Genomic DNA, 20,271 nt, shown 5'->3' with positions numbered 1-20,271 from the left:
GTAAAGGTTTATCTCATTTACTTTCATGATTGAAGAATATTTCTTTTATGGCCAGACCATAATTAATTTGGTTGCTCTCCCCACTGACAGACATTTGGGCTATTTTCAGTTTTATACTATTATAGGTAAGGCATGTATATTTCTCTTCTTATAGATGCCAATGTATATCTACAGCATATAATTCTAGGAGTAGAATGTCTTGGTCAAGGATGTGTGCACTTCATACTGTAAAGGATTATCACATTACCCTTCAATTTTTTTTTCTCAGTCTACAATGCCTATCTGTACATAAAGAATCTCTGTTTAATCAAAAACACTCACAGCATTGATGATTATCAATTTTAAAAATTTGTACCAGTCTGTTAAATAGTGGCGTCTCATTACTGTTGTTGGTTGAAGCATGGCTTCACATGTCTATTTATAAACTGACAATTTATTTATATCTTAAATCCATTTTGCTTGTAGGTTTTGCCCTTTTCTTTGATGATATGCAGGTCTGTCTGTATTTTAGGGAAATGCCGTATGACTGTATGTCTGTATGGCAATTCCCCCTTCCCCACTTTGAGGTTTATTTATTTTTGAAGTTGGCTTGTGGTGTCCCATGTTGTGAATACATTTTACATTTTTATTTTTGACATTGAAAAAATTTTCTCATGATTCCTAAGAATTTTCTAATGTTTTCAAAAATATAAATAATGAGAAAAATTCACAAAAATGTGTTTGTTATGATAAGAATTCAGAATAGAATTGGATAAGTAACTTTTGGCTAGAATTAAATAAGCTTTGCCATATGACTAGATGTATTGAGAAAAAAAAATATTACCCTTCTAGATTCCACTTTAGAGTACAGAGATGATTTCCTGGATTCTCTGATTTTTATTGCTTCTAACATTTCTATAATAATTTAAAAAACAATTTAAATATTTTAAGTCATTCAATATCCCATTTTCCAACGATCTCCCTTAGCTTCTATCCTGTTAAAGACAGTTTCTAGTTGTTTAAGGAATCCTCATGATGACGTGGAAATCAAAACCGCCAGATACTGAATTAGAATGGTCAGAAGAAATGGACAATGTGATATACTATTCTCTCATCCTATCTAGGGATTATTACAAGAAAGCTAAGTTTATGGGGAAAACTGGGGATAAGGAGGATCACAGAATTCTCAAACTGTCCAAAATACTACCAAATAAAAGGAAATCCAAACAAATGACTTTTGCCTTCAAAATTCTGTTATTCCAACATATATAACAGAGGGAGTAGTAACATTCAATCAGTCATGAAGGTCTCAATAGTCCCATACATTTACCAGTATTTTCAACAAAGAAAGGGGCAAAAGCAAGATGATGAAAACTCTAGAACCCTTATACTCATATATGCATGTAATACATGTCAAAAGGACCACCTGTGTATGCACAAATAATCTTTTGAAAATGCACTTTATTCAGATGAGGAATTGTTCTTACTGAAGAAATCTCAACTTACCTCCTTGTTCATCCAACATAACCAAAGTCCTGATACCAGCATCTTTACTCTACATTCCAACAATGGTAGCAAAGTTGAAAAGGAGTTAGAGAGAGAAAAGAGAGAAAGAGAAATCAGTAAGGGGACAATTAGCTTAAGAAATGGAAAATGAAGAAGGACCAAAGGAAAGAGAGGGAGGAAAAAGGCAAGAGTCTTAAGGGCTGGGGCGGGGCGTATCAGAGGAAGGGGTCACCTATGGACTTGTTCTCTCAGTGATTCTTAGGATAGAAGAGGAGGATGTAGCTCAGTCTCCACGGGGGTAGGGCTGGGGCTGGGGTTGGGGCTTGGCACAGAACTGGAATACACAACTTAGTATTATACCGTGATTTTTATCTGGAAGACAGAAATATCTTACAGTTTCTATAACACCAACCACAGAAAGCAAATCTTTCAAAATCTTCTAGACTAAATCTTCTCTGGCATGATACATCAGAAGTTTTCCTCAAGTGAAGAGGGAAGGAATGCATTACTGGAAAGTAAGAAACTTTAGGGATGAAATTTTTTGGTTGATCAAAAGAGATCATTGCTTCACAAAGGATGAGAAATACAGCCTCAAACAGAACTCACCCACCCATTTTTTCCCTACAGGGGAAAGTTCTATGAGATTTAGAAAATGGATGGGCAGATCAGAAATAAGGGCTCTCTATTCTGAAATCTAAAATTCTTTACAGTAATAGAGTGAGAAAATAATTCAGTCACAAGCTTTACTGTGGTTACTTTGTGCAGAAATCTGTAAAAGGCACCCCTCACTTCCCTCCTTATGATTAAACAAATCAAACACCTGAACCGTTTGGGGGATGGAAGTGGGAGTTGGTGGGTAGGGGAAAAGGAACATAGATATTTGCATGGCTCAACTTTAAAATCCATCATTGCTGGGAATTCAAACTAGTTAAGGAAAGACCTTTCGTTTCATAGGGTGATTATTAATAAGTAATAAGGTGGCATTGCTAATAGTTGGGATTAACTGGTTTTTCGAAGAATGCTCATGGTGACCCCTAGAATAAGCTTGAAAGTAAGACATTTCTCATGGCCCTATTTATTTTCCAGGGACTTATTTTAAACTAAGAACTAAGAAAGAGAAGTTAGTGCAGGTCAATAGAAGTGATTTATTTACCTATTTATTATTATTAATATTATTAATAGTATTTAACAGTTCCAATAGGACTTCCAAAAAGCAGAACACTGAAACTGTTTTCTGTGAGTTTTATAAGCTCACCTTTTCAGAGAATGTGTAGTTAACTCTCCTAGACAGGAAAAGCCAAGATGCTCTTGAGCATGGTTTGATAGGCTTTAGTTCTGAGGCCAGGGTGTAGTTTGCAGAGCTTAGGATGACTTCAGGGGTCCTTGACAACCCAGATTCTGAAACCAGACTCTGCCTTGGGATCCTGGTGATTTCATTTCCTAGCTGTGGGGCCTTGGGTACATGTCTTAATTACTCTGTCCCTCAGTTCCCTCATTTGTAATATAGCAATAAGAGTTAATACCTCATTGAGTTGTCATGGGAATTAAGTGAAACAGTATGTCCCACGTGCTAGACTTGTGCCTGGCCTATTGTTAGCACGACAAAAGTGTATATAAAATAAATACCTTCAGCAAATGTGTCTATAAAAGGGTATCTAGGCAAATCAAAAATATCATCATTACTAACTACCATCAGAAGCTTCCAGACCACTACCTCCCAAATCTTCAAGTGCATATGTATTCCCTGCATAGGAAACAGCTTGTTTAAATATAGATCCTGATTCAGTAGGACTGGTTCCGTAGAGCCTGCGATTTTGCATTCTGAATGAGCTCTACCATCTAACGATACAGCTGGTGCCTGGACACATGCTGAGCAGCAAGATTCCAGGCCCCAGAACACATTTGTCTACACTAGCTGGTAATTTAACAATTTCTGTGCCCCTTTTCCTACAAATTTTAGCCTTTGCCTAGAGATTTTAAAAAGCAGATGGCCTTAGTCAAGCATACGGATGTGACAAGGCAAGGCAAGTAGTAGGGAGGACACAGTCGCCTCAGAGAGCATTTTCTCCTCTCAGGACCCAACTCAAGGCCATGCATGAAATCCCTGTTCCATTCTACTAGGGACACGGGGTGAGAAGCAGGCTAGTGACTTCAGTCTGGGCAGTCTAGGTCTCATCTGTTTATACTCTCTGTTGTACTTTCTATGGAAGCCTGCACATATAATTTCACATTTGTTCAATTTGGTGCTCAATGTTTCAGTGCTGAAATGATTCACAGAACTAATTTGAAGGAGCAAGAACTTGTCCCATTTGGGAAGACAGAAGCTGTGGGTACCTATCAGGGAGTCAGGAACACTGGGTTTTGCTCTTAGCTCAATCAGCAATGAGTCATGACATTGTGGAAGAGTCAATTGACCTTTTAGGATGTTTCCCCATGTTTAAGATAAGGGCAAAGATGTCAGATAAGACTAGGTAGTTGCTGGGTTGGTGTTCATTCACTCATTTGTTCGTTCATTCGTTCACTCACTCACTCATTCATTCACTGATTATTTATTGAGCCTCCACTCTGCTCCAGCCACTAAGGTAAGGGCCAAGTGTATGGCTTCTCAACTGCTTCACAGAGTAAGACACAGTTTGGTTAGGTGGACAGAACTGGGATCTGGGAGTCAGTAATTTTGAATTTTACACTTATCTTTGTAGTTCTATTGCAAGAGTCACTTATTCTGTGTCTCAGCTTCCCTAGCTGTCAGACAGGGACAGAAACAGCTCCCTTACTTCCCAGAGTACTTATAAAGATTAAAATGAGCTCAGAAAGTAAAGGCTTCTTGGGGCGCCTGGGTGGCTTAGTCGGTTAAGCGTCCGACTTTTGCTTGGGTCATCATCTCGCGGTTCGTGGGTTCGAGCCCCACGTCGGGCTCTGTGCTGACTGCCAGCTCAGAGCCTGGAGCCTGTTTCAGTCTGTGCCTCCCTCTCTCTCTGACCCTCCCCTGCTCACACTGTCTCTCTCTCTCCTAGAAATAAATAAAAAAAAAAAAAAAAGAAAGTAAAGGCTTCTAAAAGTTCAACTTTATGGGAGGCTGTATTTCCAAAAAGCAATTAAGATAAAGGATTTAATTTAATTTGTATAGAATCTCAATCAGTTTAGAATGGGTCGTTGTGTTTATTTTCTCAGATCCTTTTGCGTTTTGCAGAATTCTCAAAGCAAAAAGTAAATATGGTAGGGTTTGCTGGTGGAAGGGGAGTCCTGTGTGTAAGAATTCTCAATCTGGGATCAGGTAGACCTGGGTTTTAATTCATCTCTACCATTTATAGCTGGATGTCTCAAGCAGTTACTTAACACTGTATACTTCAATTTCCTCCTTGGTAAGATGGAGACCAGAAGAGTAGTAAAAGGTGGCTACTTACAAGGGTTAAGTTAGATTATGTATGTTTGATGAGGATGGCTCTAGGTATAGTACCCAGCACATAGTAGGTTCTCAATAATTTTAGAACTTACATTTGACTCCACTGTTTTGCTAACAGTTTTTATCCAAGTAACTGGATTTTTCTTTGGGGATACTAGAAATGCAAGGGAGAAGGCAGGGATGAGGCTAATATTTCAGGGAAGACAGAATATTACTTTCTCTTATTCTTAAGGAGTATTATGTTTTAATAGCTAGGAATGAGAGAAGGTGGTTCCGTTTTTGTCTTAGCTCTATTCTTGGTTTCTGTTTGCGATTGCTGGGAAAATTGTCTACCTAAAAACCGGCGAGTTGGAGATGTCAGGATTTTTTTTCTTTCTTTTTTCTTTTTCTTTCTCTATTTTTATTTTCCCTTTCTTGCAGATGAACTAAGACCATGTTACTAGAACATTTTTAAGTCTCTCTTTTGTCATTCTGAGCTGCTCACCCCAAAGTCCAATACATCTGAACTAAAACCAGGACTATCCAGGCACTATCTGCACTGCTAGAATTCCAAAAGACCCCACATCTACCTATGGGAAAACAACTGTCCTGCCTCAATTTTCCAGTTTTAGTAGAAAGTCTGGCATAACAAAGACAGAGCTTTAGAATGCTTATTCTCTTCTCATTGCCAAGGTGTCTTGAAAGATACATTGAGATGAAAAGAAAAGATGCTTAAGTCATACAATGATGAAGAGCCTCAGTAATGATGACTCCAGGAAAGCTCTGTGTGGTGCTTCTGAATTGGCCTCCCTAAAGCAGTGGGGCTTTCCTGGGGCTAGTTTTCATAGCCCAAGGTATTCATGTGTAGATTTCATTTCCAGCATTTATTGTCAGCAGAGTCAGCCTTTTCGCCTGGAACCAAATACTGTAGAGACATTCATGACTCTATTACCAGAATTAATTGCTATCTCTTCTGTGCTCCAAATGCAAGTAAGGCCTTGAATTTGGAGAGTTATTTTCCTACCTAGTTTCGGCATGATATCAATTTGTATCTTCCCTCAGACCTCCAAAGTTAGGAATTCCATACATGTTTGTTGAAGAACAACCATCAGAAGAGCCAGTTTGCAACTCTAGGCTGGGAACCAAGTGTTACACGATTTCTAATCTCTTTACCAGTATATGGTATCTAGCTTTTCTGAATTTTCCCAAATGACTTCTGTGTAACTTAACACCATCCCTGCAATGCCAATAATGGCTTCTATTAAAAAGTAAGCTTCTACACCTGCCACTCTGTTACACCCTAAAGTCAATGAGGGGTGGCACAAAGTCATATACTGAACTGAAAGTGTGGTTGTCTGCCTTAGGAGACTTTACAAGTTTAGTGACCTTTCCTGTCTTTGAGACTAAATTTCAATAAGAATTCAGCTCAATTCAAATTAGACAGCACTGATGCACTTTGGGATCATGGGCAAGATTCTGGTATTTCAGTGCTCTTCGTATCTGCCAAATGATTTCTGCCCTTGATGAATATTTAATGTTGATTCTCCTTAAAGAGAATTTCTTTTTTGATTGAAAAGCAGACTATCATCTGAATAGCCAATGCCCTAGACATAAGGGGTGTTTGACCATCAATATAAAATAACCCCGGAGGAAGTAAGAGCAATCAATCTATTCTAATAGCATTCATAATTTCCCGAGGATAGAAAGTCTAATAGCCTCCTCTCATTTATTAGAGGCAGGGACTAGCTTCCATCTGTTTCACCCCTTGTACTAAGATGCAACTTCATGCTTGATCAAGAAATACCTTAGGAGAAACAAAAATGTATGATTTAAGTCCCCTACTTTAATCAGTAGAGCTTTTGAGACCCTCTGCTTCCTAGAATAAATTAGAGCAGATACGACTTTCTCAAGACTAGTTGACACCACTTGCATGTTAAGAAGAGGCAAAAAAAATATTGGTTGGCCCAAAGACTCCAATGGGTGAGGGGCCAGTTCAAAGTGGTGCATTTTATGCATTTGCTCCACCATTTCCCCACACTCTAAGCAGTGCTTCAACACTGCACAGGTGGGAAAATTGTTGATAGTACAGGTATTTTAGAAATTTCCTAGACACATGTATACATGTAAACAAAAATGAAAGATGAGCCTGGAGGCTCTGGTTGAAGGTCATAATGACATACACCATAATTACATCAGCTGACATGTGGGTTCCCCTCAGGTCAACATGAGAGCTCACATGGAATGTCATGAAAATTTGTTTCATTTGTTCTCATGATGGGTTGAGGGACAATACATTAACTCTGAAAGCCTCACCAGCACTCTTAGATTTAGAATATCTGCCTCCTTCTTGGTCCTCAAGTATTTCTGCATGAGTCGTGTTCCCAGGGTAGAGCAAAGATGATATTTCTCTTCATTTAGAGATGGAAAGCTACTTCATGTAATGCCAAGGGCTCCTTTGTTGGCTTGCCTTCCTATGGGGGCCAGTTTGTGCTACATTGTAGGCTCAAGTTCTCATTTCTCGTGATAACCGATTTCATTAAGTGTACCTCCCACCCTTCCCTCAGTGTTCTGGGGCGCTCATGGCACTGCCCTCTCCCCACACCTCCTGTGGCACTTCACATGTAGCCACTATTTCATTTCTGGGTAAGAAGCTGAAGGTGCAGAAATAAGGGGAGACGTTGGCTTCTGTGTGTGAGAGGCAGCTGAACTTCCTTTTAGCCTTATAAAATTGATCTTTCTTTCCTTTCATGTCATTGCATAAGCAATTTACAGTAGCACGAGGCAAATAGGCTCATTTAATCATTCTCCTTGAGAACACGCAAGATCTCTAAAAATGATAACCACACATGAATTGATAAGCAGCTTCAAAGTGTAGCTAAAACAGCATTTCACTGAATAAAAACTATTAGGCTTGTTTTATTCAGTTAAGATAAATATAGCCCATCCCATTCTTTTTCCACTTCATCTCTCCCAAAAGCCAAGTTCAATTAATCCATTTATTCTTCCTGGTTGACTGCTGCTCTACCAAATTGGAAAGAGCAAGGTTTATTGTAAATGCCCTTTTGATTCCATTATTGCTATCTGTCCTATTTTACCCATTTAAAAATAGCTTGGGATTCATTAACCATGCCTCACAAATGGATATTCAATCCGTACTCAGGAACGTAAAAACGCTTCCATATTTGCATTGTGGACTTGAAATTCCTTTTATCAAAGAATTTTCTTATTATTTCATGAATTTTAGTGCCTGACTCTCAATATTACAATTTCTGAAAACGTTGTGTCTATTGGGATATATATTTTTAAAAGTCATATATGTGGCTAAGTCAAAACAAAATGTCAAGGTTAGATGTGACTTAGAGGCATCAAAATCATTACAAAGGAAGTTTTTATGTAGATAATTTCTTTATATTTGCTTAAAGTGATTCAATCTTATATGAAAATTTCTTGGTTGGAAGCATTTACTTGGAAATACCATCCTTCTCTACTTCCCAGACTATAAAGGAAGCCAGGGCTGGGAGCGAGAGGGGATACTTTAATGGCTACCTGACATCTTCCTCATTAATGTGCCTTCCTGGTAGACTACATTAGTTCTAGAATCAATGGGATCATGGCCTAAGAAAAGGCAGTAGGGTCTAGGAAAAGAATATGCCAGCAAAAGGGATTCATTTATCTTGAAATATGGCCACTCCTTACCTCTTCAACCAGCTGCAGCATACGACGGGTGCTTTCCAGTGACTGAGATTAAAAGAAAAAGAAAAGCACATAAATATTATCAGTGCAGAATCCAGAGGTCTTGGAAAATCAGAACTACTCTCTTCACTTGAGAAACACAAAGGGTTACTATCACACATTCTTTTAAGTTTATAACCGAAACACATTTTCAATCTCTTTCCTATCAGTCTTTCTACATAATAAGATTCCCTAAAGCAATTACATTAAAGTTGATCTTCTAAAATCAAAACCACATGAAGCTGATCTTGATATCAAAGACAAAGTAATCTGGGAAAGATAATTTTGCATGTGCAGGATGCATGAAAAATTATCTCAAATACTCAGATGACTAATTTGGCCTCCCTGGACCAGGAATATTGAATTTTAAACACAAACATAATTTTTCATGAATTGAGATGAATCTAACATCAAGTTTCTCATAAAGCTCCTAGAAACGCAATTGGAAGTTCTTATCAATACAAATTAAGCTGTCGCCTTAGGGTGAAAAAAATCAAGCATGTTTGAAATAACTAGCCTATAGAAGACAGCTATAATAATTTTCTTCATCCTTAGATAAGACAAAGTGAGATGGAAAATCTGAAGTCAGCACTGGTCCCTCGGGCACAGCATTGTTACTTTTTTCTCAGTTCCTTTGAAACTAACTACTAGACTCCAACAACCAGTGTGATTTCTCAAGGCTTTGCTTTTAAGTGACAAACTTATTTTGGACAAGATTCTGCAGGAATGTGAAGAACGTTAACTTTCCTGGAATTGCTGTCAGGAGACTGTGTTTTGAAATAAATGGCTATAAGCAGTGGTATGCTGGTAAATGCTAAACAAATAGCTCTCTGGAAAAAAATATATGAATATATATATGTATTTAAGTTTATTATTTTTCTGGTATAAGGGATGGAGAGCATTAAATTTATAGATAATAAAATACACAATACCTTTTATTATAAATTTCATATAGCCAATTTATTCTCCCAGAAAGTTTCTGTTAAGGTTTGCTGAACTCATGTATCCAATGCTAAGCTTGCAAAGAACAAGTGCAGTTCTAACGTGAATGTCGGCTGATATTTTCATTTACATTAATGAGTAACAGGAAAGTGAAATAATGAGGACATGTTGGAACTTCACTAGTTTGTCAATGATACAAGTGACTTCTTTACTAATGAGAATAAAAATTTTCAAATACTGGAAGATTTCCTCCATTTTTTGTGTTAATTGAAGAGTAATAGCTAGAGATGGGCATACTTTTAAGTTTATCAAAGTCATACTCCACTGTTTTCTAAATTGAGATGTTAGAAGACCTTTTCCACCTGAACCTGAATAAGACAAACTACTCAGTTCCCCATCTTCTGTTCCCTTCCCGTGTCCCATCCTTCACCTCATCAGCCAGCTGGTCAGCCCTTCGCTGCATCTCCTCCAGTTCATTGCGCATGTCCGCATCTTCAGCCATGGTAGTGGTGGTGGGGGGTGGCTGGGTACTTGGGCTGGGGGGTCAGTGGTGGGTTCTAACACAAAACCTGGAAGAAACAGATTTGAACATGTAAGGGTTTATATAAGTGCATATAGTATGTGCAAATAGGAGAAGATCTCAATAGCCCACACTGTCTCCAAAACTCAGTCATCTTCTGAAAAATGGAAGCCATACTCCGACTGGGATCAACAGAATTTTGCTGTTTCTCCAAAGGGTGCATTATGAATGTATCCTTGCCAACTTTACAATGGAAACAGATACCTATGAAGATATCAGATAACTAAGAAGCATTCTTAAGACACAAACCACCCAAGATTTTGGAATAATGATGTGGAGGGATGTTGTTCTGGGTTAGTATGCTTTTAACTTCATATTTATTTTTTATTTTTATTTTATTTTAAGAGCTTTATTGACATATAATAAATCCCACATATTTGAAGCAAATAATTTGAAAAGTTGTGACATACATATACACCCAGGAAAACATGACCACAATTAGGAAAATATATCCATCACCCCCTAAAATTTTGTCATGCTTTTTGTAATCTTACCCACCCACTCATTACATCTCACCTCACCCCTGTGCTGAGACAACTGCTTATCTGCTTATTATTATTATAAATTAGTTTGCATTTCCTAGAATTTCATATAAATGGGTGATACAGTATGTACCATTTTTTCCTCATTTCTTTCACTTAGCATAATTATTTTGAAATTATGTTGTAGCATGTATTAACAGTTTGTTACTTTTTGATGTTGAGTAGTATTCTATTGCATTTAGAAGCATTTAGAATATAGGGGCTAAGGGCAAGCCACCTAAAGATGTGCCACTTTGGCAGATTATTGCCAGCCAAAAACAGTCAAGGCCCAAAAGACTCAGGAAGAAATTTTGACCCTCCTCCTAACTGCCTACAAGAATTTTATTTATTTATTTATTTATAACTTTTTTTTTAAATTTCTGAGAGAGAGAGAGAGAGAGAGAGAGTGTGAGCAGCAGAGGGTCAGAGAAAGAGGGAGACACAGAATCTGAAACAGGCTCCAGGCTCTGAGCTAGCTGTCAGCACAGAGCCCGATGCGGGGCTCGAACCCACGAACTGTGAGATCATGACCTGAGCCAAAGTCAGCTGCCCAACCAACTGAGCCAACCAGGTACCCAGACCTACAAGAATTTAGATAGAGGACCTCCTCCAGGAAAGGAGGAGGAATTATCTACAGTATAACAACAACTAGACAGAGAGTTATCGGTGGTAGACAGAGAAGGATTTAATAAAGTCTGATTGTTAAAATTCCTCCCTATGCCCCACTTTTTCTCTAGAGCCCAGCTAACATTTACTCTTTTTTATCTTCCTGTGAATTTTTCCCTTTCCTTTGAAGTCCTAGATCCCTACCCCCTTCTCCTTAGTTCAGGGTGACATATATACCTCATTTTGACCAACTGTCTTTGGAACTCGTGTTTACGTGGATTCCCCATACATACATAATTAAATTTGATTTTCTCCTGTTAATCTGTCTCATATTCATTTAATTCTTAGACCAGCTAGAAGACTCCTGAATGATAGAGGTACATTTTTCCTCCCCAGCAAGGAGCTAAAGGCAGAAAATCTTTAGTCCCTTTCAGTTGTTATCAGAGGTTGCCAAGAAGGCTTGCTGAGTATGCAGAGCTATTTTCCCAAAAAGGGCTGGATCCTTATCCCTGAAATGTGACCGCCCATTTTATGGTTACACTCTTGAAATCTCATATGATGCAGATTACAGGTAGCCAGACTGAGCTCCCTCCAGAGCCAACCAGCCACCTCCCCCTCTTCCTTTTTCCCTTCTTTCCTTATCCTGTCTTTCCTTCTTTTTCAAATAGTTATTCAATACCTATAATATGCCAGGGCAGTGTTAGGCACTAAGGATATAGTGATGACTGAGACAGCTAAATTCACTGCTTTCACAGAGCAACAGTCTAATTAGAAAGATGGGAGTAAAATAAGGAAATTAAATTATTCATTGTGAAACTGATTGTATTTGGGAACATACCATGGGTACCCATGGGTCACAGCAGATCTCCCTGAGGAAGTCATGTCCTTGGGAAAGGCCATCAGAGGTAATGGGATAAAGAGCCTAAGTAAGGGTTCAAGAGGATAAATATTTGATATGATAAAACCTCTGTGTGCAGCGCAATTGTAGAAGGCATGGGCTCTTGCTTTGTGGGTGAGATGGCCAAGTGGGCACTGGAGATTTTCCTCCCTCTTCCATTGTAGAGTGTGGTTTTAGGGAAATGGCTGCCCAGTTGGGAATTACATTTCCAGTTCCTATTGCAGGAGATAGTGCCGTGTGGCTGGGGGTGGTTTATGTAACTATGCAATAGTTACAGTGGAAATGATGTGCATCCCTGCCAGGCTAAAGCAATTCAGAAACAGGCATTCCTGGGGTGCCTCAGTGGCTCAGTCGGTTAAGCATCAAACTCTTGGTTTCAACTCAGGTCATGATCTCACAGTTTGTGAGTTCGAACCCCTCATTGGGCTCTGCACTGACAGGGTGAGGCTGCTTGGGATTCTCTTTCCCTCTCTCTGCCCCTCCCCTTCTTGCTCTCTTTTTCTCTCTCAAAAACAAATAAATAAACTTTAAAAAAAGAAAAATAGGCATTCCTCCTATGCCCTCTCTTCCAAAAAAAAAAAAAAAAAAAGACAAGAAAACAGGGCCCTAGAGGATGGCCAGGGCATGAGGCAGCAAGAGCTTGGGCCCTTGGCATCCTGGCACGGAGGAAAGTTGACAGTTAACCACAAAGAGCTGAACCTTCATATGAAATGACAGTACTTCAATCATGCTACACTACTGAAAATGTGAGGACTTTGTTTTGTTATAGCAACTGGTGTTATGCTAACTAATGAAGTCCTGAAGAAACTTAAGATGGAATAAAAATAATGCATAGGAGCATGATTTCATAACTGAAAAACACATAAAAACACATCTTTTTTTTCCCTTCTATTGAAAACTGAAGATGGGAAAGGAATTTAGATTCAGGGCCTTGAAGCAATGTTTAAGTACTATAGTAATTATTATTTGTTGTTGTTGCAAAAATAGAACAAAAACTCTTCATCAAGATAATCAGGTTCACAGAGGCAGGCCCTCAATGACCCCATCTCCCAGGCTCACTGCTATACTGTCTTCTCAACAGCGAAGGTGAATTCCTCTGGAACTGTAATTTAGTACATATTATTAGACTCTTCCACATGTATTACTCTTGTGAAGTAACTCAGACTATTCAGGATTCTTGATAGGAGGAGTCTTAAAGCAAATCTTCTTTGTAAATAATAGATTTCACTGTTCTTTTATACCCAACTGGTCTTGGGTAAAGCGTCAAATGTGGAATCATAGTAAAAAAAAAAAAAAAAAAAGAAAAGGAAAAAAAGCTTCAGGGCTACAATCTACTTACCAGCATTTAAAAATAAAGGTAGTAACCTTGTGTTAGGTTAGTTCTACGGGCAGCCATTTAAAATTTCAGCAGGGCATTATACCATAAGCCTGCTAATTTCTAAAAATGTTTATTTATTTTGAGAGAGAGAGAGAGAGGAGAGAGCAAGCAGGCGAAGGGCAGAGAGAGAGGGAGAGAGAATCCCAAGTACCAAGCCCAACATGAGGCTTGATCCCATGAACTGTGAGATTATGACCTGAGCCGATATCAATAGTCGGAGGCTTAATTGACTGAGTCACCCAGGTACCCTGAGCCTGCTAATTTTTGAACACCAATTCTGGTCACCAGAATATGTACTCATGATATGATATAGAACTTTAAATGCTTTGTGTTTTACTTAAACACGCCTCTCCACTTCAGAAATTACGGATCTAGCAAACACAAATTGGAAAGGAATTTACACTAAGCCACTTCTGAACCTTGAAATAAGCAGAAACAAAATTCCAATGTTCTTCCGAGTGACTGGTATCCACCCTCTAGAGTAACATGGTGCATCAATGTAAAGGTTGAGGAGACCGTGGGCCACAGTTTAGTGTAGTAGCCAAGTGCTTTGACAGACCGTTGGCTCTGACACTCCGTTGCTGGGTGACTCTGGGCAAATCTATCACTGTCTCTGGACCTCTGTTTTTTCAACAGGGCACATGATACCAGTTTCATAGGCTTTTTGAGGGAAATATATTATAGAAAGTTTTGATCAACCTTGTTTGTAAGGATGTGGGGGCTTAATATTCAGAAAGCCTCACTCTTTCAGGATAAGCCTATGCCCTTTGCTAAGAGTGGAACTAATCCAATGTTTGTTAATTAGCTTTCCTTTACTAATGTCTGGGCAGGAGGTGTGTTGCTGCGGTGCTGAGCAGAAGACTGAACCCAGGGAAACCAGCAAAGTGCCTGAGCCTCCAAACTCAAAGCAGCACCTCTCACAGGACTGCCACGTGGAGACACCTTCTTGCCCAGCTCACCATCTTTGTATTTTGCTGCTAGGTTCCTTGGGGGAACATCGTCCTTCAATCCAAGCAAGCAACTGACCTTTCCTCCTACTAGGTTAGTTTATTAGAAGGCAGGTCCTTGTAGTACTGTTGCTAGTTCTCTCTCCAGGTCTATTTCTTGGTGATGCTCTCTTATGCGCTCTGTCTCTGTCTCTCTCTCATATAGACTCTCTCTCTCTCTCTCACACACACACACACACACACACACACACACACAAAGTCTCATGGGTTTCCTTGGCAATCTCCTCTCAAGGCTGCTATTCTCAGCAGTTGAAAAACAGCTGTAGGGTCCCATGGCTTCAAGCTGATGGCGCTGGAGGATCTGGCTGACGGGCAGTTGAGGTGAAGGCAGAGAAGCCATGGGGTGGGTACCTTTGTTTTTGTCACTTCTACCATCTCCCTAGGAGCTCCCATACCTTAGTCCTGCTCTAAAATGTAGGGGATGTCCGTGATTTGGAAGGAGGCTGATTAACCTGACAGATCTCAAATGCACAGCATTTCTAAGCTGAAAGAGCAATGTCCACTCTCCTAATAAGAAGGGAGGGAGAGTAGACACGAAGCATACCTCCAGATCCTCTGTTGGGGTATTTAATGCTAGTGTTTGATAAATTCTCCCCACCAACCCCAAACCCAAGAATATTAACATTCTAAGAGATAACACCTGAAGAGGCATACATACTGACGTTGATGAACAGCAATTTCACCAGCTGAAAGGATGTTAACAGTGAAAGGGCATTTATTATCTAGGCGGCATGGAACACTTCATATTAGCACATTGAACCTCCTGCCTGTGTGTTGCTCAAGCTAGGAGTGTGGTCCCAGCCAGCAAAGCCTGTTTAGTTAAGTGAAGAAATTAGAAGCAGAGCCACTCAAAACTATTCCCTGGGGCTCTGATGTTAGATAATCTCCCATGCTATTAAGGGTTCAACAGTATCCTATTAATTATCTCAAATCACCAGTGTTTGGTAAAGGGTCTGGCCCCTAGTAGGTGTTCAATTCATGTTAATTGATTTGTTGAGTGAATGACAGAACGAGCTGTTCTGATACCCTCCAGGTGGCATTTAATGTTCCTAAGTCAGCAGTTTTCCAGATGTGGTCTAGGGCAGTGCTTCTAAAACTGCAATGGACATCAGAATCACCGGAAATCTTGTTAAAACAGAGTAGTGGATCCCACTCAGAGATTCCGAGTCAGTTGGTCTGAGACGGGAGTCCCAGATTCTGCATTTCCAACAAGCTGGGGCGATGCTGCTGCCTTAGCCCACAGACAGCACTTTTGCTGAGCTCAGATATACAGAACCCTGTCTTCTGGAATGTTAGTACGTGCCACCAGCTGCGTGGGAAGCGAAGAGGGTCCACAGTTACCCAGACTGGGGAAACTGTAGGCTCAGCCAGGGGCTTCAGAGACTTACAGCCAAGTCCAGTTCACTGCCCATTTTTGTACTGGCTCAATGCAAAGGATGGTTTTATATTTTAAATGGTTAAATAGACTCAAAGAAGAAGCAGACTCTGTACATGGAAAAAGTATATGAAATTCAAGTCTCAGGGTGTGTAAATCAAGATTTACTGGCACACTCCACACCCATTGGCCTCCTTACCATCAGTGGTCCTTTCAGACCACAATGGCAGAGTTGGGTGGTTGCAAGAGACTCCACGGTCCTCAATGCCAAAAGTACTTACTCTCTGGTCCTACACAGAAAGCATTTACTCATCCCTGGGCTAAATCAAGTTAAATAAAATCCTTAAAGCATTCCTTATCTGTCTTCCGTACCCGCAGGGCATTGTACATTTCTTGTAGACAGACACAGTGCAGGGTGCTTTCTTCTGTCTATATTTGTCTGAAGAAGTCCCTTCTCATGGAGCTTCCTGCATTTCCTGAACCATTTTTTCATTTAAAATAGAATACAAATTCGCTTTTGATTGACAATTTCTATAGGATTCTAGGACTAAAAATCATTGATTTAATCCATGTAATGCATCACAAGTTTCTGGGAAGCCTGCACAGCTCTCACAAAGATTCCTAATTTCCGTGCCCAGCTTCTGGCCAAGGTTCCTCAGCCCCAGCAGCAGCACTGGACTGCATTAGGGACAGAAACACCTGAGAGGCTGTGGCTGTCACAGCATGTGGTACAAAGGAGGCAGGCTGAAGCTATAACTTGATGTCAAGTATAATTTGCAAAGCCCTTCAATTTCCAATGCTGCGAGTCTATTTGAGACTCATATTAGACATGGGGCAAATAAAATATAGAGACAACCCTTTCTTCCCAGTCAAGGGGCTTATTTATTTTCATGCATTAGGCTAACACTGTTCTCTCAAAATGAAGAGTCTAGACTCAAACATGGTTAGGAACCTGGAGAAGAGGTGAGCATAGAAATACAGGGTGTGTGTGTGTGTGTGTGTGTGTGTGTGTGTGTGTGGTTTTTGTTTTGTTTTGTTTTGTTCTTTTGAGAGACAGATAGAGACAGCATGAGCAGGGGAGGGTCAAGAGAGAGGGAGACACAGAATCTGAAGCAGGCTCCAGGCTCTGAGCTAGCTGTCAGCACAGAGCCCGATTTGGGGTTCGAACCCACAAACTGTGAGATCATGACCTGAGCTGAAGTCAGACGCTTAACCGACTGAGCCACCCAGGCGCCACCAGGATGTGTGTTTTTAATAGGCAAGGTCAACAGAGACATGGATAGCTATTATGCTGGGGACACTGGCCATTAGTTCGAGTGCCATCAGGATAGAACATCTTGGAAAAGATGTAAGGGGAGTATGCCCTGAGCTAACATCTATTTCTTTCCATGGTTTATCTTAAGTAAACCCTTCTACATCAACACCGATTGGCTGAATTATCACAGAGCTGCACCCTACAACTTGGTGTCTTCTCACACTGCTAATCATTTGAACAAGGCCTCTTTGGGGTAATCTCTCTCTCCTCCTGCAGAACCAACCTGCTTTCTGGTGGAGATACACTTTAAAATTCAACAAAAGTTTATTGAAGATTCACTGTACTCAACCACGCCCAAAGAATAAAAGGATTTTATAAACCAGGTTGGACAACTCTCCTTAATTATTAATAAAATCACACTAACATTGACTGAGGGCTTACTCTTTCCTGGGCCCTATTTTAAGTGCTTTTCATAAAATAACTTACATGAACCTTAAATGACACACTGTCTGCAAATTCTTACTATCCCCGCCTTGTAGATTAGGAAACATGTTTAGAGGTAACTCTCTATTACCACACAGATAAATTTCAGATCAGGAATCTGGGTCACTTTCAAAAGCGTATTTTCAAAGCATATTTATTCTCAAAGCACATTGTATGGCTAATTTTGTCTTTTAATCAAAAACTAGAAATTATTTTATTTTTAGTCTCAATTATATGCTGGAAAATATTAGAATGGTTTGACAGGTACATCTCAGTATATCCCAGCTCTTGATATCATTTATCATCTCTGCCCATGTTTTATTTTATTATTATTATTTTTTAAATGTTTATTTATTTATTTTGAGAAAGAGAGAGGCTGAGCAGTGGAAGGGGCAGAAAGACAGGGGAGAGAGGGGATCCCAAGCAGACTCTGCGCTGTCAGTAGGGAGCTTGATATGGGCCTTGATCCCATGAACACCAAGATCATGACCTGAGCTGAAATCAAAAGTTAGATGTCTAACCAACTCTAACCACAGGCACCCCTCCACCCATGCTTTTAATCTCTAGTTCTTTTTTTCCCTGGGTTTATGCTTATTTTAATTCTCTCTTTTTCCTAAGATGTTACTTTTGTTGTTCTTTTTATAGCTTCTTGAATTGACAAAAGATTCGTTTATTTTACATTTTTCTTATTTTTGGTACAGTATACTTATTACTATAAATTATCCTCTATGTGTTATTGTGATCCTATCCTAAAAATTGTGGCATATGGTATAGTCTTTGTTATTTATTTTTAAATAGCATTAAATTTCAGTTTTAATTTCCTTTATTCTAATTTCTTCTGTTTCAATTTTAATTTCAAACAACTCAAGAGTTATTTGAAAGTCTGATTTTAAAATTTAAATAACAGAAAAGCAGCTTAAATAATAGAGATCTTTTGCTTGTCATTTCTATTTTTTTTCACCATGGTCAGTGAAGGTGGCTCATATGATGTAGTTTTTGAAATTAGGTGATATTTCCTTTGAACCCCAGTCCATGGCCAATTTCTGGGAATGTTTGGTTTATGTTTAAAAAGAAAGTCTATTCTATCTTTGACTCTATCTTGCTACCTACCTACATCAAATCAAGCTGATAATTTGAATTTGTTATTCAAACTCCCTGAAACCATCAGTCAATTTGACCTATTGATTTCCATGTATTCAAGCCCTCTGCAGTACTGTAACTTTATCAATTTCTTCTTACATTTCAGCCCATTTTTTGTTTTTTATATTTTGCAGGAGCATTGTCATATAATATCCCCATGATTGCTACTTTTTCATAGTAAATTGTAGCTTTTATCAATATTAAATAATAGAATTGCACCCATACACCCTGTTTCACTATCTATTTATTTACTGAAGTATAGATACATAATGTCACATTCATTTCAGCTGTACAACATAGTAATTTGGCAAGTCTGTAAGTTATACTATGCTCATCACATGTGTAGCTACAATCTGACACCATACAGTACTATTCTAAGACCATTGACTATACTCTCTATACTGTACCTTTCATCCCCATGACTTACTCATTCCATACCTGGAAGCCTGTATCACCCATTCCCCTTCACTATATTATTTATGGTGCCCAACTTTGGTTAAACTCAAGGGTCTGGAATATACATCTTAGCCCCATCCTTTCCATCTTCTAAAACAAACCCAAACTTGTCACAGATAAGTCATAAGTGTTCACAAAAGGGTTTCTCTGTAGCAATGATCTAAGGTCTCTTTGCACTGAAACCTTTTTAGTTGCTTGTAAAAATGCAGACTGCCAGTTATACCAACTATGGGAGGAGACTGATGATGGTGGGGCTAGAATTTGCATTTTCAGCAATAATAGGTCCTTCTTACACTCCCTAGATTCAGGTACAGTTTCATGTAGGACTGAGGGCTTTGCAGGTATCCAGTGGGAAACTCTGATAATCCTACCAAGAAACCATGCAAATCTAAAAATGCAAATACATGGCTATTTTGATGAAGTGGAAGCCTCTGGTTCTCCCCCACCACATTTTTCACAATATTTGATGGCATAGAATGGGCTAGGTTAAACACTATGAATGCATTCCTTATAGGGAAATTTGCCTTAAGAACCATTTCAAGTGACAGATATTTCAACCAGCTCACAGAAGTCACACTTCCCCAGTCTCTCTGACGGAAGTCAATGACCACCATTACAGCCCGATAACTTTCAAGCTTGGCTTCTTCATTTTGCAAACCATTGCACACCACACCATTCCTAAATGGGATTCTGTACATCTAGATATGTAAACAAATACAGTCCTGATCTGGTTTCTTTTGAAAAGAAAATTCTGACTTCCTTGATAAGCCCCTTCCCTGGACTATTCTGGGCACAATAACAGCATGGCTGATCAGTGGCTTCAGCTTGGTTTTAGTTATTTAGGGTCCTGGTCTTCGACCCTCAAGCAGCCAGCCTCCTTGCAGCCAGTTTTGGCATCTCTTAATTGCAACAGGGCTGCCAGCCACAACCAACACTGATTATGCCTAAATCTCTCCTTTCAAAAGTGCCAATGTTTCCTTTGTTTTGCAAATGCAGCCAAATGGGTATTTAGCACTGAGGTCTGTATTATG

At 39.4% G+C, this 20,271-nt stretch overlaps 1 protein-coding gene across 2 annotated transcripts in view; it reads right to left on the bottom strand.

The window, feature by feature from the left end:
- SNAP25 (synaptosome associated protein 25) overlaps positions 1-20,271 on the bottom strand; it is an 84,019-nt gene that overhangs the window by 19,630 nt on the left and 44,118 nt on the right. For both annotated transcript variants that reach the window (XM_039224922.1, XM_039224918.1), the window contains exons 2-4: positions 9,972-10,110; positions 8,564-8,605; positions 1,486-1,534 (exon numbers count right to left, since the gene is read on the bottom strand). In XM_039224922.1, coding sequence (XP_039080853.1) covers positions 1,486-1,534; positions 8,564-8,605; positions 9,972-10,043 — 163 coding nt within the window. In that variant the 5' untranslated portion in view covers positions 10,044-10,110. The remainder of the gene's footprint in view (positions 1-1,485; positions 1,535-8,563; positions 8,606-9,971; positions 10,111-20,271) is intronic.

Source organism: Hyaena hyaena, unplaced genomic scaffold, assembly GCF_003009895.1.
Source record: "Hyaena hyaena isolate Hyena2069 unplaced genomic scaffold, ASM300989v1 scaffold_16, whole genome shotgun sequence".
Classification (NCBI taxonomy): Eukaryota; Metazoa; Chordata; class Mammalia; order Carnivora; family Hyaenidae; genus Hyaena; species Hyaena hyaena.
This window is presented reverse-complemented; position numbering and strand designations above follow the sequence as displayed.